Source organism: Crocodylus siamensis, chromosome 13 (genome assembly GCF_052110815.1).
Source record: "Crocodylus siamensis isolate JL-2025a chromosome 13, ASM5211081v1, whole genome shotgun sequence".
Taxonomy (NCBI): domain Eukaryota; kingdom Metazoa; phylum Chordata; order Crocodylia; family Crocodylidae; genus Crocodylus; species Crocodylus siamensis.
In genome coordinates, this window is record NC_143407.1 from 8592993 (window position 1) to 8617683 (window position 24691).

Consider the following 24691-nt stretch of genomic DNA (forward strand, 5'->3'; position numbering starts at 1 on the left):
AGTAGTCCAGTGCTTGCATTTGCCCTTCAGATGTTTAATCTTCCCAGTTCTTGTCTGCTTGATTGCTGCCATTCTTAGGTTTCTGGTGAGTACATTGGTACTTATTGCCCTCCTTGAATTTCCTTGATTTAAACTAAGGAAAGTGATCTTAGAGCAAATCTGAAGGGGCACAGTGTAGAAGTCCAAATCGCACAGGTGGTGCCACTGGTTTCTCCTGGCAGAAGGGATGGAAAGCTTTGGTGTACCAGATCTCTCTGCTGCTGAAGCGAAACATCTATCCCGCTGAGTGCATAGGAGCTTCTGGCTCTCTTTCCCTGCTGGGAATAGTTTTGAGTTGGATACTAATGGTACATGCAGTCTTTTTAAGCATGTGATCTCTTCTTGAAACGGGAAAGATTTCATAGTTTGTACGGGGCTGGAAGGGACCTTGCAGATCATTGGGTTCAGCCTCCCCACTCTAGGCAGGAAGACAACTGGGGTGACTGTCCAGTTTCCTCTTGAAAACCTCCAGGGTGGGCGACTGCACCACCTCTGGAGGGAGTTTATTTCACAGTCTGGACACCCTGACGGAAGGAGTTTTTCCTGGTACTAAGCCTGAAGCAGCCTTTCAGGAGCTTGTATCCATTGGTCCCGGTCTTCCCCCAGGGTGCCCTAGTGAACAGTTGTTCACCGAGCTCCTGATGCGCTCCTCTGATATAGCGGCAAGCCGCCATCGAGTCCCCTCTCAACCTTCTCTTCTGTAGGCTAAAGAGGCCCAGGTCCTTCAGCCTCTCCTTGTATGGCTTGTCTTGCAAGTCCCTGATCATATGGGTGGCTCTTCTCTGGACCCTCTCAAGTTGTTCCACGTCCTTGTTGAAGTGCAGTGCCCAGAACTGGACGCAGTACTCCAGCTCCAATTTCTGGGATCCCAGAAGTCATTTGAGAGTCCTGCCCCATCCACCCATAAGACACGGGGAAGGTAGCTGTTGACTTCTGAACCTGTTTAGCACCTACAGCTCGGGAGACAATGGAGTTCCCTTTTAAGAGAGCTAGTGCTGTCCATTTCTGCAACATTGCTTCAGAAGAGCAACGAAGAATGTTTCCAGCTGTTTTGGTTGCTTTAATAAAAGATACCAGACTTACCCAAAGAACTTTGTCTGCCTGTGTCCTTAGACCAGCACAGCTACAACCTTCAGACAAGCTGACACTTCAGAATGCTCTGCCATTTCTGACACTTGACAGTTGGCAACTCGGGCTAGGCTGTCTGCTGTAAAGATGGAAACTCTTTCTACCCCAAGCAGTTGGAGCGAGGGCAATAATTTCCTTCACTTTGGCTGTGCTCCATGCCCACCTTACAGAGGTTCTTAAGAAGAGCATCAGTGTGGTCGGTTTTTGATGCGGAAACTGTCTGCAACCTGGCCAGTTCACTTCAGTTGCTGTAAGGCTGCTTTGTTGTTGCTGAGTTGGGTTGGATTCAAATCCCAAATGAGAAGCTCCGTGACCCCATTGTGATCGGTGGACAGGGCGCGTAGCTTGGATCCTAGCTCCTGTGGTTCTAGCCCTGGCTGCGATGCAAGTGTGCTGTGTGACCTGGAGAATGTTTCCTCCAAAAGGAGGAAAATGCTACCTATCGACCCATAAAGCTTCCACTGCTATGGATGTGATTGCATTCTCCATAGCCATTAAGTTGTTCCCCCGCCCCCCCCCCCCCCCTTTCCTCCCCTTCCTTGTATGTTGTATGTGCAGCCTTCTCTTCACCCTGCATTAACTTACCCACTTCACTGGTGCTCACCTTCTTTCACTATGGCTGCTTCCCTCAGCAGCTGCTTAGCTTGTGCTGTTTGACTTGGCGAAACCTGTCTTTGGACAGCGAGGACCTGCTTCTTCCACCCCATTCTCTTCTAAATGTTGCTTATTTCTGCATGTGGCAACTGTTACTTCTTACTTCCTTGGGGTATTTTTTGTTTTTGAGTCACTACTGCAGAGGCTCGGTCCCCAGTTACCTTTCAGCCCCCAACCCCCAATCTCTCCCTATGCATTTCATACGGCTGAACAATGATGCCGTCAAATACTGCATAAAACAAAGGGGAATTTGCATGTGTGGTTTTTATAATCCCTAGAATATGATTTAGCACTTTAATAGGATTTAAACGCTTGTTAAATCCAACCAGCTTTGCAGCTTTTTATTTTTTTATTTTTTGGAAAAATGGTGCAAAATAATGAAACTTTCCTGTTAATTGAAGCTCAGAAAATGCTCCTCTCAAAAAAGCAAAGTAGAAATGATTTTGGCCAAGTCTTAGAACTGTACTCTTACCTCTAGCTAGGTCAGCAGGTATTTAAAAATTACTGACTTTCTGCTGCGGTTCACTTTTATGTGGAAGTACTGGAGAGAAAGTTAAAGTTAATACAACTTGTGTGAGTAAGATTTTTTGGGGGTCGTTGTGGTACTTCTTTGGACAAGTATTTCAGAGGTCTTAAACTGAAATTCCTCCAATACGCAGTAGTAAAACTAGAAAGCTTAGGTGAGCTCAATTTTGAAAGGAGATTTGGTTTAGATCGTGGAAGTGTTTGCATATTTTGCACCTGCAAGTGAAATGTGTGTTGGATTACTTGCCTATAAATAGTTATTCTGCACTGCTGTTTTTTAACTTGGCAGAGGCTGCATGCGTTAATGGCTCAAGCTTTCACTTTAGAGGCACTTACTTGTGGCTTGGGCACTTTTTTTCTTTCACCTGGATTGTGAGGCCTTTAACAGAAGAGGGCTGGTTTAGCACAGTGATCTAACTCTCACCAGTCACTACATTTCTTACATTCCCGTTTCTGCATGTGGTAACTTATGCACCTTGCACCCCTTTTCTACAATGATCCGCTTACACATTTCAGCATTGTGCAAGTGGCATAGCTGCTATAAATAATCAAAACCTCATCTGAAGGGTGGATAGGCATCTAAACAATTGAAGTTTAAATTTAAAACAATGACAATTAAATGTTTATAGATATTGTATATCTATAATCTATAGAATAATATATAAAACGATGGCAATTAAATGCTTATAGTCGGGATTAATACTTCAGTTTGCTGGTTATATTTTTTATTGTTATTGTTATGGTGCCCATAGTGTCGGCTGCTTCAGATGGATAAGATGTTCCATGCCTACAAGGGATGGCAAAGTAAATGACAACCCGGAAAAAAGCTGGAACTTGTACGATTATGAATATGATCTTTTGCTTTTCGTATACATAAATGCAGTCCGTATAAAGCGACTACATCCTGGAGCAAAAGTCACGGGTCCATTTGAATGTTCTCCGGTTCCCCAGGGGCTTTTACTGGAAACTGAGAACTCAGGTGACCAAAGGTTACCTGGCCCTGATAAATGATAGCAAGGATGGGACCATAATATTGCCCTGGGGTCTGTTAAAATAAGATTCTTTTAGCATCCCCAGCTCTTGTTGTTTGTCTTGTTTCGCATTTAAACTTCAATAGTTTTGAGAACTGGGGCACTGTTCTGCTCAGGTCTCCTGTGTCCTGAAACTGTGGCCTCTTTGTGATCCTTCAGAACAACGACAATGAGACAGCACTGCACTGCGCTGCTCAGTACGGCCACACGGAAGTGGTGAAGGTCCTCCTGGAGGAACTGACTGACCCCACCATGAGGAACAACAAGTTCGAGACCCCTTTGGACCTTGCCGCACTCTATGGGAGGTTGGAGGTTGTGAAGATGCTGCTGAATGCTCACCCCAATCTCTTAAGCTGCAACACTAAGAAACACACTCCCCTACACCTGGCAGCTAGAAACGGCCATAAAGCTGTCGTCCGTGTCCTCCTGGATGCTGGCATGGACAGCAACTATCAGGTATTGTGTCGGTCTGCATAAAGCTGGTACCTGCTAGAAGGGGGGCAGATTGTCACTCCGGGAGGCTGAAATCCATAGAACAGGTGAAGTTGTTGTGGCAGGCCTATTTTCTTACCTTTGTCCTGACTCAGTTGAGGACAGCTCTCACTGTGGCCAGTCCATTCAGTCCTTGCTTGCTGCGGGAAGTTTCTCAAGGGAATGGGTGAACTCAGGAGTGTGGTGTGGTGTTGGGTAAATGCCCACTTGTTAGTTGGACATAAAACCCCAGCAAGCATCCAGTGGTAGTTTCACCTGCGAGAAGGTTGGCCTAAATGTGAAAGTTGCTCTGTTACCCATCTCCTTGAGACATCTAGCTTGTCGTAAGTCTGTAACCATTGTTCTCGGCAGAGGATGTATAGTAGAGGACTCGAGCATTACTCCACCCAGGTGTGGAGAGGAGAGAACTCTTTTTAACACCACACTGCTCGTTACAAATTGTTGGTGGAAGCAATACATTCTTTCTCCTCCCTCCCTTCTCTGTCCTTCCCCAGGACAATGTCTGTCTAAGCTTTAGGGAGTTTTTACTTGGCTTAGAAGTCTGAGACCAAAACTATCATCTCCTAGAGCAGGGGCGGGCAATTAGTTTGGGCAGAGGGCCGCTTACTGGGTTTTGGCAAGCCATCGAGGGCTGCATGACAGGCAGCCAGGGGCAGATGCATATTAATTTTCTAAATTTTGGGGGGGCCCCACAGGCCGGATAGAATGGCTTGGCAGGCCGCTTCTGGCCCCTGGGCTGCATTTTGCTCACCCCATCCTAGAGGGTCAGTGCTTCAGCACAGCATCTTGGGTGATTTTGAGCCTAGCTCTCACAGGGGTTAGTTGCAAGGACCCTTGTCCTTGTGTGGTGCAATTACTTGATTTTCTGTTCTGTAAAACCCTGGCAGGTTCTTGGATCACTGTTGGCAATCTGTCCTCATTCTATTTTCATTTCGTTTGCAGACTGAGAAAGGGAGTGCTCTGCATGAGGCTGCTTTGTTTGGCAAGACAGACGTGGTACAAATCCTGCTGGCCACAGGTGAGAGCGCTTCACCAGCACCTTTAAAGAGCTGTCCTTATTGTGGCAATGTTTTATCAGCTATTTACCTAATTATCACTCTTCTCAATGACCCATGGAAGAGGTATTGCCCAGGGTAGTTGGGTTTAAATCCCTTTCTTTAACTCAGCCTTTGAGATGACCAGAAGAGGGACCTAAACAATGTCTCCATTAAAAGAAGCTGGCTTTTCAGGCATTCTGAAAATGCTATCTCACTCTGCTTATCTGGATGTCTCTTGCTGTAGGTATTGATGTGAATATAAAGGATAACAGAAGCCTGACAGCTCTGGATATTGTGAAGGAGCTACCATCTCAGAAAAGCCAACAAATAGCTGCTCTGATTGAAGGTAAATTCTGTGTCTTTGTTTATGGACAGGAGGTAGCTGTTCTGATCAGGCATCTCTTGCATAAATCTGTGTGGTTGCTACATTATGATTTTAGCCATATGGCTATTTCTACAGGAGTTGGGCAGATAACTTTGTCATATTAGCTGAACGTCCACTTAGGTAGCTTCTTCGTTTCCTTTCAGTTGGATATGAACTTCCTCATTTCCTGCTTGCATCTGTTGCTTATTAATCCTTAGGGTTTATTTAGAGAGAGAGAGAGAGAGAGAGAGAGAGATGTTCAGAGCACCTTGCAAATATTCATTAAATATCCTACCGCTTCTGGGGTTGGAAAGCATCTTCCCCATTTTAATGATGGAAGAACAGACTGTTTAACTGAAAGTTTCCATATGTGAATGCCTGAAGTTTTACCACCTTAAGTAACATAATTGAGACCTCTGTGCAAGCGTCTGAATTTGTGCATTTGAGCTTGATATTTCTGGTCCGGTTCATCTGCCCAGGATTGCAGATTCATAATTAGAATTCAGGTGCCTTGACTCTTGTGCTAGTCTACAATATGACACTGGCTTGTTAACCAAAATGTGCTATAACAAGTTCAGAGTGGTTGAAAGAGAAGCCTGTGGCTTTTTTGAGATCTGAGATGGTATCTGTATTAGTGCATTTTGACTTTTTGAGGCATAATAAGCAGCGGAGCAGCTTTCAGAATAGACACTTAAGTTCCAGACCTCAAAGGGAGAAGGTAGCACGCACACAGCATGTGTGGTGCCAAACGAGGGAAGAGGACTGGCGGGACTACCTGTATTAACTGTATGGCACTTTATCTGTGTGTTAGATGCTCGCTGCCTGAATGTTGCTTCTTCCCCACCTTCTTGCATAGATTACACAACTGGAAAGAAGAGTGCAAAAGCTGCGGAAAAGATTCCCCAAGCACCTGTAATTACTGCCTCCGAACCCGCATCCCGGATGCCACAAGGTGTGCTGCTCTTGAAGGACTTGAGTTCCAATTAGGTGTTGCGCTTACTGGTAATCGTAGTGTTCTGAGAACAGAGAAGGCAGGGGTCAGTTGTTGTAGTAAATCCAAAACCCAACTCTATTTTGTTTGTTGGGTCCAGTCAGAAAACAGTGATTCTCACCCTCTGGCTCTTTAAATCTTGAATTTGGTAATATGTCTTTTATCTCTAAATGGTCAGGGGGGTTGGGCCTCTAAATCTGGAGGGGACTGGCGTATTGGCATTAAAATTTTGCCAGTTGGGATGTCAGTTTCTGTGCTGCTTACCCAAATGGTAGCATGTAAAGTAATGAGGGCCATTAAGGTTTCAAAATGAAACAAAGGCAAAAGCAGCTTTTCTGTCTCAGGGAGCAGCCTCTTGAGTTAAAACACTCTTTACATGGATGTGCTTTGTGAAATCTAGGCAAAAATGCCCATAGTCCAGAATCTCTTCTCATTCTAGGGCCCTTTCAGTCATCTGGTTCTAGTCCTGATTTGTTATCCGGCCCCTACAGCTGCCTGCTTGGATTTTGCAACTCTTCATAGGCATGACATGGTTTTTCTCTTTCTACTCTCCAGGTGATGTGGAAAAAGCAGTGACAGAACTGATCATAGATTTTGATGTGAACCCAGAAGAGGAGTGTCCTTATGAAGCTTTATACAATGCAACATCTTGCCACTCGCTGGACAGCCTCGCCAGCGGGAGGTCTTCGGACAGAGACTCTGTGAATAAGGAAGTGGAGGCAACTGGTCTTAAAGCATCAGGAATCAGGCCTTTATGTAGCCATGTATGTACTTATGTTTCATAGTTTCATGGTTTGTAGGGTCGGAAGGGACCTGAGCAGATCATCAAGTCCAACCCCCTGCCATGGCAGGAAAGAGTACTCCCTAGGGGGTTAAGTCTACTCCCTTGCTCTCTCGTGGTCTTGCTACAGACTATTGACCACCAAGCTGTACAATTGCCATAAGTTTTTTAGATCTGCCACTAGGTTTATTAGGGCAGTTGAGCCTTCCCTTCTCCTGCTGAGCTGTGCATGCTGCCCCTGCAGCATTCTCTACATGTAACCATTGCTCTTTGTTTCACCGTTTGGTTCAGTTCTCCATCCGGTGTGTTACTTGGCACCTCTGTCCACATTATTTTGTCAGGCCTACTCTTGTATAAGGGTTAACAACTTGGCTTTAAGGAAACTGGAAGTGTAGTCACATTCTTCTGTGTGGCATTTTTTCCCTTCCTTTTCACTTGCTACCTTCCCCAAAAGAAGTCTCTAATGCGTTAATCTCAAAACATCCAGTGGTAACACGCATGAAGCTGATCCGCCCAAGTGCTTCAGCTGTTGTGATGAGAGTTGGCAGCAATTTTCTGCCTGTCATTTGCAGGCAAAATCCTGCAGGGGGCGCTTAAGGCCTTGGAAGATAATGGCGTGATTGCTGGAACAGCCTCCAAAAGAAATCGTCCCCACTAACCTTCTGTCAGTAGCATCTGCTAGGTCTTTAACTTGTGGCAACACTTTGCTGAGGGGCAGATGGGATGCTAGGCTCTCAGCATGCTTTCTCAGCCCCGGTGTGCTTTTGGGCTGAATTTTTCATAGACTGTATTTTGTTGGGTTGTTTTGAAGCAGACAAAAGGAAAAGCAGTAATGCCTGCCTCACTTGCTAGAGTATTCTGAAAGCCTTCTCTCCTTCCACAAAAGAGAACTGCTCTCACCTCTTTCCTGTAGTGTATCAACCACTCCAGCACAGATGAGACAAAGAACCTAAAACTGTTCAGGAAAATTTCAGCCAGGTTGATGTTTATTGCAAAGTATGCAATACTGAAAGCAAAACCCTACCAAGAACCAAACCTAGAGGTGGATTAGGTCTATATATAGTGCTTTGAGAGAAGCCATATCCTGTTGAGCCCACAATAAGAGGTCAGAGGTACTGAGTGAGCTGTGATGGGAAGCAGGGAAGGAAAGAGCAACTGCTCCAGAAACATGAGTGATTTTCCCCCAAAGTCAGTTTGGCATTTGGAGCAAATGCTTGAGCAACGTAGCAGCTGCACTTGCCATTAGGTGGTGCTGCTGCGGTGAGCACAAGGAGGTTGGCTAGACCAGCTGGGATCTGGTGCAGGTTACCCTAGTATAAGGTTGGGTTTCAGAACTGAAAGTTATCACTTTGGCTGTCCCAAGAAATGCAGTGCAGCAAAGTCTCCCTAAAATATCTCTTGAACACAGAGCTCCTGGAATGTATTCCCTCCTGCTAACTTAACAGAGTGATCTGGGTCAACTCTTTCAACATGCTCTCCCTTCTCTCCCAGCTTGTAACATCACGGTGAACTCACCCTTAAGGTATGTCCACACTGAACATTGCAGTGCTTTGTAGACAGACCCAGGCTAGCCCTGATACTGGAAGCAGTCGATCTACATTAGCAAGGTGCTTCCCCTAGACTATATTATTCTGCTAAGGAACTTGTTTAGAGTTCACGTTCCTGTTCTTGCACAATGTATGCGTATCTGGGCCCAGGTACCAGTAGCAGTCTAGGCAGCATGGCTAGACTGCGACTGTTCTTGAAATAGCTCAAATACGTATATGGCGCACACCCTGAGAGGGAGCCAAAAGGAATCGGTCTCAAACAAAGCCATTGACGGTATCCTTCTAAACCACAGAGAGAGCGTCCGCCCCCTCCTGCCAAGCCACCCCCGGATGAAGAGGAGGAGCATGTGGAGAAGCTGGGTCACAGCGCTTCCTGTGAGGTAGGTAGGCAGGCCTTGCTCCTGGAGCTTTTTATGGAGGTGGGGACATGCATGGTTTAAAGACGGGCTTCCAGTGGTTCTGGAGGAGCTCAGTCTGATGTTGATGAGTTTCTTGAGTGTTACATTGCTACTAGTATTTTAACATGAGAATATCTTGTACCTCAACTTTGACCTGTCCTAGGCTGGGAATCCTCATAGGAAGAAACTGTGAATCGTGGTAATGGTTTTGCGGTTATCTGCTGTAATGATCCCTTCAAATGCCGTTTCACTTAAGGCTGACACATGAAAGGATGCTGGGGCTAGTGAGAGTCAGAAGTTTTTGGTGAATTAATTTCAGCTGAGCATGTGGACTGGCATGTGCTAGGGGCTGGGAACCAGTATGAAGAGTCGCAGCATAGCTAGAAAGTGGAAACTCTGTTTGTAAAGATAAGCATGGTAGCAAGTGGGGTGGTGTATCATTTAAAGCTCCTCCCGCGTATCTTGCTCATATTTAATTACAAAACACCTGCTGTTGTTCCCTCCATTCAAGGTTATGAGGAAATATGATCTGTTAGGGGAAATCTTGCTGGCAAATAGATGTGTGCGCAGAGTGACTCCTTTGGGGATATCTTGATTTGCAACCAATTGCGTTGATATCAGTTACACGCACTGTCTGTGTTGCAGCTGCCTGGTATTGACTACTCTAGATAGGATGATTAAACAGTTTGTGTTTCAGGTTGTTTCTGGCTCTCCATATATCCTGCTCCCTCAGAAAGTACCTTTTTCGGGCTGAAATTTTTCCGTGATTGGTCTCTGTCTAAAGACTAATTTTTGGAGCGGAGGGAGGGATGAATTTGAGCAGGACCCTGTTTTGGAGGTGAGAGCAAAGAATGCAATATTCCTGTTGACATGGAACCCAGTGATGGCTGACAATGACACTTGGCATTTAACTCATCCCCATTGGAGAGTGCTCACAGATTGGTTAAAAACAAATATACTTAATAAGGGCATGCTCATAGAGACTTTGGGCCGATACCAACGGCTGATTTTTAAGGAGCCGTATCGGCCAATACCGATCCAATTCCCGATACGCAGCCTGGCAGCTTGGTGACCAGCGCTGGGGTGGTAAGTCTGGTGTGGGGGGAGGGAAGGGTCATAGGGAGGGGCAGATTGAGGCCCCAGTAGTGAGGGAGGGAGTAGGGCTGGGTCACAGCTCCTCCAGGGGGTGTGGGGAGGGGGGGCGGCTCCCGCAACTGCACACATCCCAAGAGGGCATAGGGGCACGTGCCCCCTGCATCTGTGTGTGGGGCAGGGCGGGCTGCTGCTGTGGGCTGGGGCTAGGGCTGCACCGGGCTTTTCCTGGTGGTAGGGCTGAGCCCTGGGCTGTGCTTGGGGCAGGAGGTGGTGATGCTGGGATGGGGGCTACAGGGGTGGGGGGGCTGTAGCCACCCCAAAATTTGCCATAGCTTCTCCTCCCAGCACCGCCACCTCTGCCCCAAGCGCAGCCCAGCCCTGGCCCCAGTCCACAGCAGCAGCCCGCCATGCCCTGCACACGGATCCAGGGGACACGCACCCCTATGCCCTCCTGGGGGTGCATCTGGTGGCAGGAACCACCTTTCACACCCCACACCCTCTGGAGAAGCCACTTGTGGCTCCATCCCATGCCCCGACCTGGAAGAGCATCTTCTACCCCTGGCTCAGCCACAGCATCCCTCACCACTGGGACCTTGGTCTGCCCCCACCACTTCTCCCACAACAGACTTACCAGCCACATGCTGCTGTCCATGCTGTTGGGCTGCGCTCCTGACTGCCTGCGTGCTGTGCTGCGGCTGCATGCATGCATAGGGCGTTTATCGGCCACGTTGGCCAAAAAAAGCTCCTTGCCAATACTGTCCATATTTCTTATATCGGTGCCAATTTGATAGGGGACCTATGTATTGGTGAACCTCTAATATTTAATAATAATTACAAAAAAAAAGCAATTGAAAATTATCTCTTGAGTGATTTGTATGTGACAGTTGTAGATATTCAGAAGGCCCAAATGAAGTCTAACCTGACATGTAACTTCTACATCTGCAGTTAGAAGGAGCATAATCAATGGTTTTGTTTTAGACCAGGTCAGTCAGATTCAGACGCAGCTGCTGGTGCTGTGCGAGAGAGAGAGACTGCAAATGTCCCTGAGATGGAATCCTTGCCCACCTCCCCAAAGACAGCAGAGACCAGGAAACTGCAGAAGAAAAGATATTTTAAAGTTTTTTGCCGCATTCTGTAACTGCTGAGTTTCTAATTTTAAAATAGTCTTTTATTCTGCTGCCAAAATAGGACCGTCAATATAAGCAGATGTGCAGGAACCGGGAATTTCTGACTTCTATCCTTGGAGGATGTTTGCACTAACCTGCAAAAGACTTGATTGCTTGTAGGTCACAAGTGAGCTTTTTCACTGTCAATAGAGCCTTTCTGTTTCCATAGTCTAATAAGGGACTAGAACCTCAAACAAAACCTCAGTTAATTTTCTATTTACTACTCTCATTGTCACTTTAGACAAGCTTGTCTGAAAGGGATTGTATCATTGGTTACTGGCTGTAGCTTTCTTTTCATGGAGAAAAGACACAAAATTAGAGCTGCCTGCTTTTAAAAGAATCAGCATAATACATCTCGGAGATAGCGCTGTCCATTTAGGAAGTGCGTTACTGCTAATGAATCCTTTAGAGCCGTGGTCTCCAAAGTGCAGCGCTCAAGACGATCCATTGGGGTGCCGGAAGAAAATATTTTAACCTCTATTTATATTTATAAAAATATACATATATTGGGGTGCATGCTCAAAATGTTTTTACTGATGGGGTGCGTGAATATACATATATTGGAGGTGCATGCTCAAAAATTTTTTACTGATAGGGGTGTGCGATCAAAAAAGTTTGGAGACCACTGCTTTAGGGCACAGGGAATGTTCAGTGCTGATGGGGCTAGTGTGTTAGACTGGGTGACTGTCAGCACCCAGAGGATAAGGTCTGCTTGGGAACTGGAGTAAGCAGTGGATGAGGTCTTAAAGCCAGTTTCCTCCTGCCTGTCTCTGGTATGGACTTAAATAACATGAGGCATAGGTGCTTGCTTCTCTCAGTTATGTGCATCTTAAATGCCCAGTGCTCTGTGTAAGTTGTTGAGGATAGAAGGTCTTTAGGCTCTCAGCTTGATTATCAGCTTGGCTATCAGAATTAGAGCTTGACTTTTTTTTTATGTCATCTTATATGAAATCAGTCCATTTCAGTGGTTTGGGTATAGGCATGTTACCCATCTCAAAGCAGGTAAGTCTTAATGCTTAGTGTTGTTAAGTAGAAGAGATCTCTGTTATTAGACCAACTGAGTAGTTGGAAAAAAGTTCTTAGCAAGCTTTTGGGCGCAGTCATCCTTCTTTAGGCATAGAAAGTCTCTGCTGGTGTGAGACTCCAAGGAATGAGGGAAGCTAAAAGTGTGGCAGGAGGTCAGTGAGAATGTAAATAGGCAGAGATTAGAAAGACAAAAGGTGAAGGGAGAGGGAAGAAAGCAGGGGACAAAGAAGGCCAAAGGGAAACACTACAGTGGTAATAATACAAGCCAGAAAAGAGGCTATCAGTCAAAAAGGAAATGGTAGGGCATCAGAAAGAAAAAGGGCAGAAAAGTAGGGGAGGGGAGGAAAGGTGGGGGGGAAAAGAAGAATGTAAGAAGAGGTCTTACATTCTTTTCTCCCTACCTTTTCTCCAAGCCCACATGACCAGAACAAAATACAGAAAAATAAAATTGCCTTTTTTTCCAAAACCTGTAACAGAAGATGGAAAGTAACAGTAAGGTGGGTATATTGGCTGTAAATAAAAAGCAGTATTCCTTGTCTGATGCTCCAAAATGACCAGGGTCTCAACTCTTTTAGCAGATGTGGAAGGAGGGACCTGCCTTTCTTTCCAAAAGGAGGATGCCACCTGGCATACCTGCCATTCAGCAGCAGCAGCAAAAGCCACTGTCACCTCTTGGAGTCAGAGTAGCAGTTAACAAAACATGCTAGCACACTGTGCAATGTTTGAGGATGGACCTGAAGTTTTACCTGTGAAAATTAGAAGGCACCTGTTACAGACTGTCTCACATTCTTCATTGACAACTCTGTCGGAGTAAGGGTGTTTGACTGCAGACCAGAGCATGTAAATAAGTAAAGGTCAAATCAGGGAAAGCTTTATTTTGGCTTTCTCCTGCAATTGGGTTGGGTAGGGTTCACCACCAAGGCAAGCAGACTTCTGAGTCTTGGACTTCAGAGTTTCACTTTGTGGTTTTGAGTTCACTGGAACACAAAGCTGCAGTAGAGGGTTGGTGTCTGTGCAGTGAGGAAAATGGCGTGTACCCAAACTCGCACAAGCTGAAATAGTCATACAACTCTCCACCTACTAAAACCAGAGGACGTACAAAGTTCTTCTACACAGCAGCAGATTCTAGGAGCTGTAGGATTTGTGCTGAATGCATTCATGACGTTTGAAGTAGAGCTTCATAAGAAGAGTCGGCTGTGGGAGTATTAAAAGTATATTTATGCCTGGCTTGATCCTGGTTATAACTGTTGCAACAAGCCTGCTGCTGTCTAGTATTTCCAGGAGCTCTGGCTAAAGCCCATTACCAACTGGTTATGGTTTTTCATGTTCCTACAGCACCGTTTGGTCAGAAGTTTCTTAATTTGCTCCTGTTCAGAACAGTTCCACCTGAGAAGGAACTTACTGCTCATGAGGTTTCACTTTTTGCTCAAAATACAGATAGAATAAACTGTGCTGGGCAGGCTGCTGCTTCCCACTGGGACACAGATTTAAAAGCAGACCGGGTTTAGGCAAAAGCAATATATGGGTGTATCACGTGGCTGAGGCCTGCAGCTTCTTTCTGTCTTTGCCATGGTGCTACAGGCTGATTTAGAGCGCCGCCTAGTTGCCACGTAGATGGGTAGACCGTCCGTATCTAGAAAAGGGAAAGATGTTCAAATTTGTTGCATCAAATGATTGACATTCATCTGGGGATGAATTTTGGTAGTCTCCAGCATCCCAGTAGACTGGCCCTGGACAGCAAGGTCTTTTGCATCCTTTGGAGGGCATGACCTTGTTGAGTAGACTGTTTTTTTTTTCCTACCCTGCCAGCAGGTTGAGTGGTTTGGCTTCCTGACCTTGGGTTTTGGTTTGGTCACTCTGACAGAAATTACAGTAGTTGAGGTGGGCTCTGTCACCACTGCAGCAGTGCAGTTACAAAAAGGTTTCTGGGACCTGATCTACAGGTGGAGTCGACGCGCACTTGACCAAGCAGGGAAGGGCTATAAGCAGACTCGAAATGTAGCGTATGTAGTCATCCTATTAGCTGGGAAGTTGGAGCAAATCAAGGATTGTACGTTTTGGAGGTCTGGGAAGCTGGGTGTACGCATCACCTGCGAACAGTGCTGGCAGACATCTGAGGGACAACACGTGTAATCTAGGCCAAGTTTGACTTCAGTTCTACAGCAGGACTCCTGTGTTTTGCATTTGACTAGAGAATCAGCAGCTGGTAAAGATGCATTAAAAACATGATGTTTTTCTTGACTTGAATATGATGATTCAATCACTGTCTTACTCTGTCAAATTCAGTTTTTATATTGCATTACCCTAGGTCTGCTCAGTTTTAAGTGTGCTATGTGACTTGGCATCAAAAATGCCATTTGTGGTTTTGGTGCGCATGGAAGGCTTTGACAGAGGCAACTAGGCTTTTAGGTACCATCAGCAACTAAACAGTTAACATGGCTCTGCAAATTTGCATCCAGTGGTCTGAGTTAACATTCTGTTGAGATAAATAGGGACACAGATCTCTGCTCTCTTTTCAGCCTGTCTGCAAATTCATGAAGTCATCACTGTGTATCAGTTCAGTCAGTGCTGGGGAGCGTTCTTCAATTTTAAGTGTTAAAAAATAGGACTTTTAATTTTTCTAACGGTAATTTCAGGTTCCAGATTATAGTCCTATAGCGAAGGATGTGAAGTCTGTACCAGGTGTGTGGTCTGAGCCATGAAGCGAAGAGCGCCCTGTGCATTATTTATCACGGGGGGTAAATAAAATGGGTTTCCTGACAGGCGACTCCAATATGCTGTGTCTTGTAGGCCACTGTCACACAGAAGAAGAGCAGGGGGAGTGCTGCTGAGGAAGAGGAGCATCCTTATGAGCTGTTGCTTACAGCCGAAACTAAAAAGACGGTTGCAGGAGACAGAAAAGCAAAAGGTAAGAGCCCTGCCTAGAAAGAGTGCAATTCCCTGACTGCCTGGGTTGGCGCATGCAATATGAATGATCCTACCTGTGTTTCCATAGTGGGTGGCTGAGTTCTGCACTGCAGTGGTTCGCTTGCATGCATGTGTGCCCCTTGCCTGGTCCTGGCACTCTCCTTTTTCTTTAGGTAAAGAGGGTTTAAAGTATTTTTGCCCAAGATGCATGTTGAGGAGAGAAGGTTTCTTTCCCTGTCAGCCAAGTGAGATGCTAGGGAGCTGACATGTTTAATGTATAAATCAAACAGTGAACCTCAGGCCCAAGGCAAATGAAACAAACGCAGATAAAAGCGCACATCTATCCGGCCTAATGCCACTAGGGAAAAAATCTGGTTAAGTGAGGCAAACAGATACAAGTATGTAAATACAAAGGGGCTGCATCCTCAGCAGATGTCGGTCAGTGGAGTATGCTTTGAAGTTAATCCAGAGATGGCAGTTCACATCAGCTGAGGGTCTGGCCCTGGCATCACAATCCTGAATCAACAAGCACACTGCTGGGTGTCAAAGCCAATTAGAAAAGTAAATGAACAAAAGAAGCAAACAAACACGTACGAGATAAGCCCCCTGTAGGCTTTGGCTGAAAATCTAGCCATGCCACCAGATAAACTGAACTCTGTTCTCTTCTCCCAGAGGGACCTTCCTTCTCTGACTCCAGGTGGGATCCAGGAGCCAGTGTGCGTTGTGTACTGCTTCACGTTTGGCAGCTGGCTGTTGTTGCATTTGATTTTCCTTCAGGGAAAGTCCTTTCAGATGGGTTATATGTAAACACACAAGCTAGAGTTCTGGGGATTTAGTTGAGATCTTCACACACCAGTGCTACAAATAAAGGTCACATCCTGAGAATGAGCCTGGGGTCACTATGATCCAAGACTGACTGCCTGCCCTGCAAAATCTGCAGGGTTGTTTTTTGTACTAGTGTGTTTATAAGATGCTGGCTTTCATTTCTTCAGTCCAGCCCATAATCCCTACATGTACAGCGGCGGCCCAAGAGGTCATCAGTTTCCCACCAGCCGTTGGCAAAGCTTGTTCATTGCCCAAAACAAAAGTACAGTGCCTTTCAGGTTGGTGCTGTGCAGTCCCAACTCAAAAGGGTTCTGGGGTTGAAGCAGTTGGAAAGTTTAGCAGTGTTGGCTTGGAAAGTCTGTATTGCATAGCACCATCGTTGCCAGACTTCAGTGTAAGCTGCTGCTGACAGCGCTGCCCCTTCTGCCTGCTCTTTCTCTTTGCCAGTTTAATATACCGATAGTATATGACTGATTACACAGCACATGAAACACAGTGCAGTCAAAGGCATGCCTGAGCTCCTAATTGGACTCTCACTCTGGCACAGGACACAAGTACTGCAGAGGCTGTGGGCCCAGACCCTTTAATGGATGAATTGTTGATGGAAGTTACTTGCGATCTTCTCAGTCACCAATATCCAGTCCCCTGTTATCAGAAGCACCACACCACCTACTTAGATCCTTACTACAACTCTCTTAAGTGAAATTAGTGTTTTGCCTCCTCTGCATTGATTGGAAAGCCATTCAGAACCTCACTGTTTCTCCAGTTTTCAGCCTAGACTTCTTCTTAGCCGGTTTATTTCTTATTCATGTACCAGCACTGTTCTTTGGCTCTTCTGCTCATCTGGTGTTTACCTTGTGACACTTTTATATGCAGCAATCACATTCCCTCTCAGCCTGCATTTTTGTTAGCTTAAACAACCTTTTTTAGGCTTCTCTCATATAGGCCCCTAATCGCCCTGCTTACCCTAGTAACCCTTTCCTGCACCTGTTCCAGTTTGAAGTTAATTATTTTTAATGTGGGCAACCAGAATTGTGTCCAGTGTTCTTCATGAGTTTCACCATTGTCTTACAAGGGTGCCAATACTTCCCCCTCTCTGCTGGAAATATGGTGCCTTGCCAGAGGCATCCTAGGTTTGTATTTCCTCGGTCACTTCCAAGTGATGAGCCCCTAGTTGGTAGCTGAAGGCTTGTTTTTAGTCCCCAGTGTAGGACCATTTCATACTACTGATTTTTTTCCTTCTGTATTTATTACTCCAGTCTGTCATCCAGTTTTCTTTGTTCAGTACCCCGATTCTTCTTAGCACTGCCATCTCCCAACTTCTTCATCAGGTCATTTCACCAGCGCATCCCGCTTTGTGCCGAGATCACAGATGAAAATATTTAATAAGTCAAGTCCCAGAACAGGTTCTTGTTCCCTCCCTCCAGTCTGGTACCTCTCCTGTTTAATATTACCATTGTTGTCTTCCCTCTAGCCAGTTCCTAACCACCTTAAATTCTTGTACTTATCTCTAGTCTCCATGTGACATCAAATCTAAGGCTTAACTGAAGTGCAGATGAAAGAACTTTTGCATTTCCTTTGTTTAAGAAAGTGCTTATCTTTTCGAAGAAAGCTATCTGGTTACTTTGGCACAGTCAACCTTAGGTAAACCCACGCAGCATTTCATAGGGTTTCCCATGTACTACCAAGTTTTCAGTTCTTTCCTATAGAATTGCCCTAAAATGTTGTTAACCTTGTATGCTGAGGGACCTTCTGCGCTATTTGCTTTAATGTTCTTTACAAGCTCCATCTGAGCTTGCCCTCTAACAATGCTCATTTTAGAGGCAGTTAGCCTGAAGTCAAGTAGAAGGCAGGGTAGATATGTAGCTTATAGACTAACTAGATACTATTACCTATTGAGCGCGTCTGATAAAGTGAGCTTGACTTCACAGAAGCTTATGCTAACTTTCATTTTGTACCTATCTCTGCCCTTCTTGACCTCCAAGACCCTGCTTGCTTTGTTGTTAGACATTATTTCCCAATATTTGTAATCTCTCTGGTTATTCCCAGTATCCCTCCTGACTTGGCCATCTTATTCAGTCAGCTCTGGAGCCCCTTACTTAAGATACTGACTCCTGATAGTTTAACTGCCTTGCACTTGAAGACGTTTCAGCTCTCCTCTTCATTAAAGGTTCTTTGGGTAAATCGGATATTTTTTTTATTAGACCAACTCAGTAGTTGGAAAAATTCTCCTTTGCAAGCTTTAGGGTAGAAATACCCTTCATCAGGTTGAGGAAGCATCTGCAGTTGGTGTGTGCTCTTCCTGGATGGAATGAATGGCCTTAGACCAACACGGCTACAACCTATATCCCCCATTAAAGTCTCTTGAGCCCTCCAGTCCATTTGACTTTCCATTTAGTTTATCAACATTTGTCCTTTTGAAAGATAGGCCGAAGGCAGGATTCACAGCCTCGGGGAAGTGTCACTGTTCCTACTGAACCAAGAGACTCCCTAGTTGGAGGTAGGGAAATCCAAGATGTAATTGTTCGATCCTAAAAGTCTGTTCCTTTCCTTTTTAAATTGGAATAGTGTTAGACTTAGCCCAGTGGGAGGTGACTCTGGTCATGTGATGGGCCGGGGGCTGCTGTGAAAGGAAAAGGGCTCAAACTACTGCATTACTCTTATGCAAATATTAGCTCAGGAATTCAAAAGGCAGCAATGATGCCCAAAGGGGGGTGGTCTCATCGGCTCCTGTTCCGTTTTGCAGTGTATTGGTGGGGAGGAGGAAGCGTAAGAGAAGAATTGCTTCCCTTCTGCTGTTAACAATGGCTTTTTGTTTCCCACGCTTAACTTGGAAGTTAAGGGCTCAGTTGTTTAAGCACTGCAGTAGTGCAGGAGATGGGAGTGTGGCCAAGCTACTAGTGTTACAACTTGTTCAGCCTAGCCTAGGACTGGCTTTGCATTGTTCTTAAGCATTTTAGCATCGTTGATTCCTGAGTGTTGAATATCCCTTGGTGAGTTCTGGAGCAGCAAATAACCTTTGAGTAGAGGGGAGGAAGGTTATAATATCAGGAGAGGGGTGGGGGTGGAGGCAAGAGCCAGGTCAGTGAAGTCCTGCAGGGAAGCTTTAAGGCATGATATTCTAGCTGCTGTTTTCAATAGTGTTTTCCCTTTTTTGTAACTGCGGCCTCCTCTCCATCTCTTGCCTAGTCATGACTGCCCATGGCTTATCTCTTTGGTTTGGGTTTCCTTTCGTGAACAGACCAAAGCAGTTCATTTGTTTTTAACAAAGCTAACTCTTTAGTACTGTTTGTGTTTTGGACAGTTTTTAGATGTGGCTTGGCTTGATATAAAATAGCTTCCTGTCCCATAAGATAAAGGATTTGTACAGGGTCTAAAATGTGTTGCACATCAGACCATACAAACTCCGCGATGGCTCTTGTAAGTAAATTCTATTGGCCAGATTCCTCCCTGTGCCTACTTCTAGGAAGCTCAGGATAGCCCAGTGCACTGAGTTTCATTCTCAGGTTTTGTCTTTCTTCAATTCCCAGGGGAGTCTTCATCTTCAGGTGCTGCCAGCAATAGCCAGCCTCAGGTAGGAGTGTCTTGGATGTCTTTTGATATGTTTTAAATGTGTTGCAAGCTAAGGAAATATCCCATGCTTGTCTTTTATTAAAGCTTTCTCCTTGTTGGATGATGCAAAATTAATACTTCAGCCTTGGGGGAGAGACATGAGCCTGTGTCTGTACTGTACATGCTGGCTTAAGCTTAAGTGCAGAACAGTACTGGTATTTCATAGTAACTAGGACTATTGCCTTAACTGTAGGTAGACATTAGTTTTTTCACTGGAGAATTTGGGGGGCTGGAATGCAATCAGGATTTCAGGCAGGCAGCTTTCTTTCATCAAGGCGTACTGTGTACGATCCGGGTGAAATGAGAAGCAATTCTTGCAGTTTGTCGGTTCTAGCCTGCAGAACCTGGACACGCACAGCAGCTGCAATAACAATTTGATTGCTTTCGTGCAGGTGAGATGTAGTGAGCCTTTTCAGTTTTCAGGTGGGGGCGACGCTTAGACTGACTCTAGTGACTGCAGGGAACTCAGCAGCAGTTTTATGTTTGAAGTGTTTTAGCTAGGGAAAGCGTTAGCTAGGAGAAGTATTTCATATGGAGAGATTTGACTGCTGGCCAAAGGGTCACTTAAATCCAGTTAAATTTTATACCCAGAACCAGGTAACTTTAATCAGCATCATATCAGTTACTTATTTGATTGCTGTTAACATACATGGCACTGAAAAACCAAGGAGACAAACAAGGCCTCTGCATAAAGGGGCTCTTGAACTTCTTATTGAAATGCTTTGTACTTTTTTTAGGCAATGGATTGTCTTGGTTTAGACATTAGTTGCTATTGGAAATCCCTGTGAAGGCAATTTTATTTCACGGGATTAATGTCTGAATTAAATCTGATGTATAGACCATCGATTCTCAACCTTAAATGGGAGGCACCCCTCAAAATGCCAGCTTCTAGTTTTAACTCATTTTGTGAGCATGGAAAAAATAATACAGCCTTTTTTGTTGAAAAGAACTCAGCCTGCAATGGATCGGAATATTTTTAACACTGTGGCTTCCGGTTTGAAATCTCTAGGTGTATCTTGTCAATTGTGTTTACATGCCTTACAGTGTGAGCATTGTGCATTCCCTGCCCCCCCCCCCCCCCCCCCAGAGCATTTCAAGGCACCCAGGTTGAGAATCAGTGGTGTAAATTAAGGGGAGCAATTTTGAAGGCACAGAGGAAGTTAGGCACTCGGTGGGCCACTAATGTTCCCTCAGACCTCGGAGACTCTCTGCCCATATTGTGCATAGCTCCTCTAATTTGCTGCTGTTGTGCATGTCCAGCAGAATGCCAGTCACACTCGGCACACTATTACTGTTGTGGACCAGGAGGCCTAAAACCTCAGAGATGTATTTACAGGTCAGGCCCCGAAAAGGCCTGTCTGCCCAAGATGGTCAGTGGTTGCTGAATCGCCGAGGCTCTGCTGATCTTTCTTCTAGCCATTCCGAGTCGTATCCCAACCCCGAGGCTCACTCGATCGACACCTCCAAAGGTAAGATCCTTGGTTTGGTTTTGCGTTTTAGCCTGGTGTACGTGATAGCAAAGAGGTGGGCTTGTTCTTGCCCTTCTGTGTGTGTGGCTTTATCTGAGGTTTTTAGCACAGAAGTGTGTTATCCACTTTGAAATGTTACTTCTCCTTTTAAGCAGACAAGGTTCTTTGGGTAAATGCACTGCATCTTTCATTAGACCAGCTAAATAGTTGGAAAAATTTTTCTTTGCAAGTTTTTGGGTACTTGTCCTTGAAGGCTTTCATCTCTCCGCATGTGCATTTTTCCGTGCTACTGTCTTCCCCCGCCCCCAACTTTGCCTACTCCACCCTCCCTGGCAAATTCCCTGGGGTATTTCTGTCCTAGTCTCTGAGGCTTTCTTTATTGGATCAAGGCAATGAATGGGCCGCTGTGCTTTCCATCTGAACAGGGGACCCTTTGTTAGTCGTTGTGGGTTTGGGGCAGTTCTGTCGAGGCCCAAGTGTCCCAGCACGTGGCACAAACTATTCCTGGCTGCCTGTCTGCCTTCAGAGAGAAATGCCGTTAAATGTCAAACTGGGGCGTGGAGGAAACGATCACTTAGGAATAAAAAGGGAGCAAAACTAAGGCAGCCACTAATGTTTTCCAAGGCATTCAGATTTCCCTTTAGAGGAATACGGCTGTCCAATCAGTGCAGTCACTTCCCCCATGTTAGCACTAGTTTCTATAATCGTTTGTCATGATTGAAACACAGTTGAGCTTTGCTTGCATCTGTGTGGAGGGTGTTCTGGGCTTGCATGGCAGACCGATTTACTTGTAGGGCTGCCAAATGGTAGAGGAGTATATTGAACAAATGGTCGGGCCCTGGAAAACCCTAGCTTGGCTGTGACGAGACTTCCTTAGCGGGGTACGAAACCAGTATAGGGCGTTCTTCCCTTTCACCCTCTTGGCAGCGATGTCATTTAAAGACTTCGTGCTGAATATGTTACACCTAATGAGTAACTGATGATTACTTTGCTTCCTTGGGATTCTTCAAGTCAGGTCAGTCCTGAGGTTGCGTCAATTGTTGGGGCACCTTTGTAGCAATACTTTCCTCCAGTCTTTTGCAGTCCTTGTACAGTCGGTCAGTTGTAATTCTGTCCAGTTTTTAATGTTGGTGGTCCGGCTTGTCCTACAGCTGTCCTCCTCTTTGTCCATCCACAGCACCCTGCATGATGGTGTTGGTAAGGGTGCTGGGCCTTCTTGTTACGTACCACTGCCTATTTCTTCTTATGATTTCAAATAAGGGTTCATATTTGCCAGCTTGGGGAGATCGTGGGATTTTTAGTCTGCTTTAATTCTACCTGTGGGGATCTCGCATCTCAAATGTTTGTAAGCTACAGGCCAGAAGAGAGTAAGCTCCCTGTGTGGACTGCCCTGCCAGTTGACCTCAGTTCTGACCTTTGCTGCTCTTCTGTTCTCAAGCAGACTGCCAATTGTGTAAGCTGTTTTTTTCCATTTTTATGATGCAAACAAATGTCTGCAAAGAGCTATATTAAGCCCATCCAGCTAACATTACTTGTGACCCGAATATTGAAAAGTGGCTTCCGCCAGGTAATTTCCTACCTGAATGCATCTCCCGGCTTTAAGACACATTGCACAAATGTACAGTGCTGGAAAATGACCAGGTGAAACCTGTTGCGGGAAAGGAGGCCTCTGCAAAATTGGATCGACTTGCTTTGGTTGCTGATGGAGACTGGTTTCTTAAGTCTGAGGACTCCCCAGGGCATTTGACCTATTTATTGACTGGAGACTAGCTTTGATATCTGAGAGCTGCAGCTTCAGCCAAGTGGACCCTGAAAACAGTGCTACCCTTTCTCCTTTAAATGTTGCCGATATCTCAGAGTCGAAAAAAGTCATGATGGCACTTCCCACTGCTGTTCCCTGGTATTTTATGGAGTTGAAGTCTTCAGTTTTAGGAAGAGCACGTTTCCCCAGCACTCGATTTCAGACTCTTACAATTTGTGCATATGCCAGCAGTTATTGACAGGAGTATTCATCTCTGGCAGTCATTCAGAAAGTTGTTTCTATGCAGGCTTCTTCAGGTCCTTCCTTTTGACAACTGGAAGGAATTTACATGTAATATGAATACAGCTCTGCTTGCATGTGCCGGTCGGCAGTTGGGATCAGTCAATTATTCATGATTTATCCAGGGCCCTGGTATCTGATATTAAGGATGTTAGTACAGTAGTAGCAGAGTAATAGTGTCATATTTCTGGGGCAGTCAGTTCTGCAAGCAGCTCGCTACATTAATAGATCAGACCATTTTGCATTTAGTGGTTGGTTAATGGGAGGGAGGTTTTTTTCAGTTCAGCAAGATTTTATCAGTTAAAACCTTCGGGTTGGTTTTTTTTCCCCCCCTGCTGAGGAAGGGAGAGAGGCACAGCCCCGAAGCCACTGAGGAGCAAAGCTGCCTTTTTTTGGGAAGGGATTTTGGAGCTCGCAGGTTGATTGCAGTCCAGAAGTTTTCCCACCCCGTGGCTCGTGCCAAGAGTAGGGAGCTCTGCTCTAAATAACACTTTGGCCTTTATGGAAATGTATCAAATGTTCCAGGAGTGTTTGCGTCTCCCTCTGCCTCTCCTGCCTCGCTCTTTCTGAAGGATATAGTTAGCACTTCTCTTAGCCTTATATAGCAAGGCCTGATCGTGCTAACAGGAATAAAACAACAAGGAGAGCTGCCAGATTGCATAAATCAGGCCAGTGTTTGGAATTTCATAAATGCTGTGACTTTGGGTACAAGTTGAGCGCTTGGAACAATACTGAACTGTTCTCTCTTTATCTCCCCATCCCTTTCCCCCCCTTCTGCCCTCCCCCTTTGCGGGGAGAGCCGGAGTTTTGCTTTTCCTTCCTTGTTTTTAATCTTTATTTTTCTGCCTCCATCCCCTGAAGACCACAGGAGGAGCAGCGGCAGCCGGAGCCAAGACTCTACAAACAGCCAAGACATCCAGGTCCCGGAGCAGTTTTCAGGGCTACTCCATGGTTCGTCCCCGGTATGTGAGATAAACGAGGACCCTTTCAAGCTAGTTTCTTCTGTGGGTAAAGGAGGCACGGAAGGCCCAGGTCATTCACCTGCTATGCAGCTGGAGGATGCGGATTTACCTGCCTCTGGACCAGTACGGACCAGCTCTCCTGACCAAAACCAGAAAGTGGTCTACGCAACTGTCCGACACGCGCACAGCCACCAGGCGGATCCTGAAACTGTAGTCGCATCCCACATGCTGCCGCCCCCTGGGGGCACCGAGGAAGAGGGGGACAGAGGTGGTGCTGTGGGCCGAGCCCTCCCGGGAGGCAAGCCCAAAGCAGAGCTCAAACTCAGCCGGAGCTTGTCCAAATCAGACTCTGACCTTCTGACCTGCTCTCCAACAGAGGACGATGCCATGGGGAGCCGGAGTGAATCGCTCTCCAACTGTAGCACGGGGAAGAAAAGGCTGGAGAAGTCTCCGTCCTTTGCTTCGGAGTGGGATGAGGTAAGGCTGACCCTCACTCAGACAACGCTCGTCAGGAACAAATCTGTGCTACGTGAGCTGCCTCTGACGAAGTCTGTTCGGGAGGTGGGGTGACGGGGGGCCGGGAAGGGGCGTGCGTTTTGGG

At 45.8% G+C, this 24691-nt stretch overlaps 1 protein-coding gene across 7 annotated transcripts in view; it reads left to right on the forward strand.

Annotated features, from left to right (window-relative positions):
- ANKS1A (ankyrin repeat and sterile alpha motif domain containing 1A) overlaps positions 1-24691 on the forward strand; it is a 155025-nt gene that overhangs the window by 50414 nt on the left and 79920 nt on the right. For all 7 annotated transcript variants that reach the window (XR_016438972.1, XR_016438973.1, XM_090026110.1 and 4 more), the window contains 10 exons: positions 3537-3833; positions 4812-4887; positions 5151-5252; positions 6127-6222; positions 6817-7025; positions 8883-8969; positions 15065-15182; positions 19537-19580; positions 20955-21087; positions 23990-24567. Coding sequence is in view for 5 of the 7 variants with exons in the window: in XM_090026110.1 (XP_089882236.1) it covers positions 3537-3833; positions 4812-4887; positions 5151-5252; positions 6127-6222; positions 6817-7025; positions 8883-8969; positions 15065-15182; positions 19537-19580; positions 20955-21087; positions 23990-24567 (1740 nt within the window). In the remaining 2 variants the exon portion in view is untranslated. The remainder of the gene's footprint in view (positions 1-3536; positions 3834-4811; positions 4888-5150; positions 5253-6126; positions 6223-6816; positions 7026-8882; positions 8970-15064; positions 15183-19536; positions 19581-20954; positions 21088-23989; positions 24568-24691) is intronic.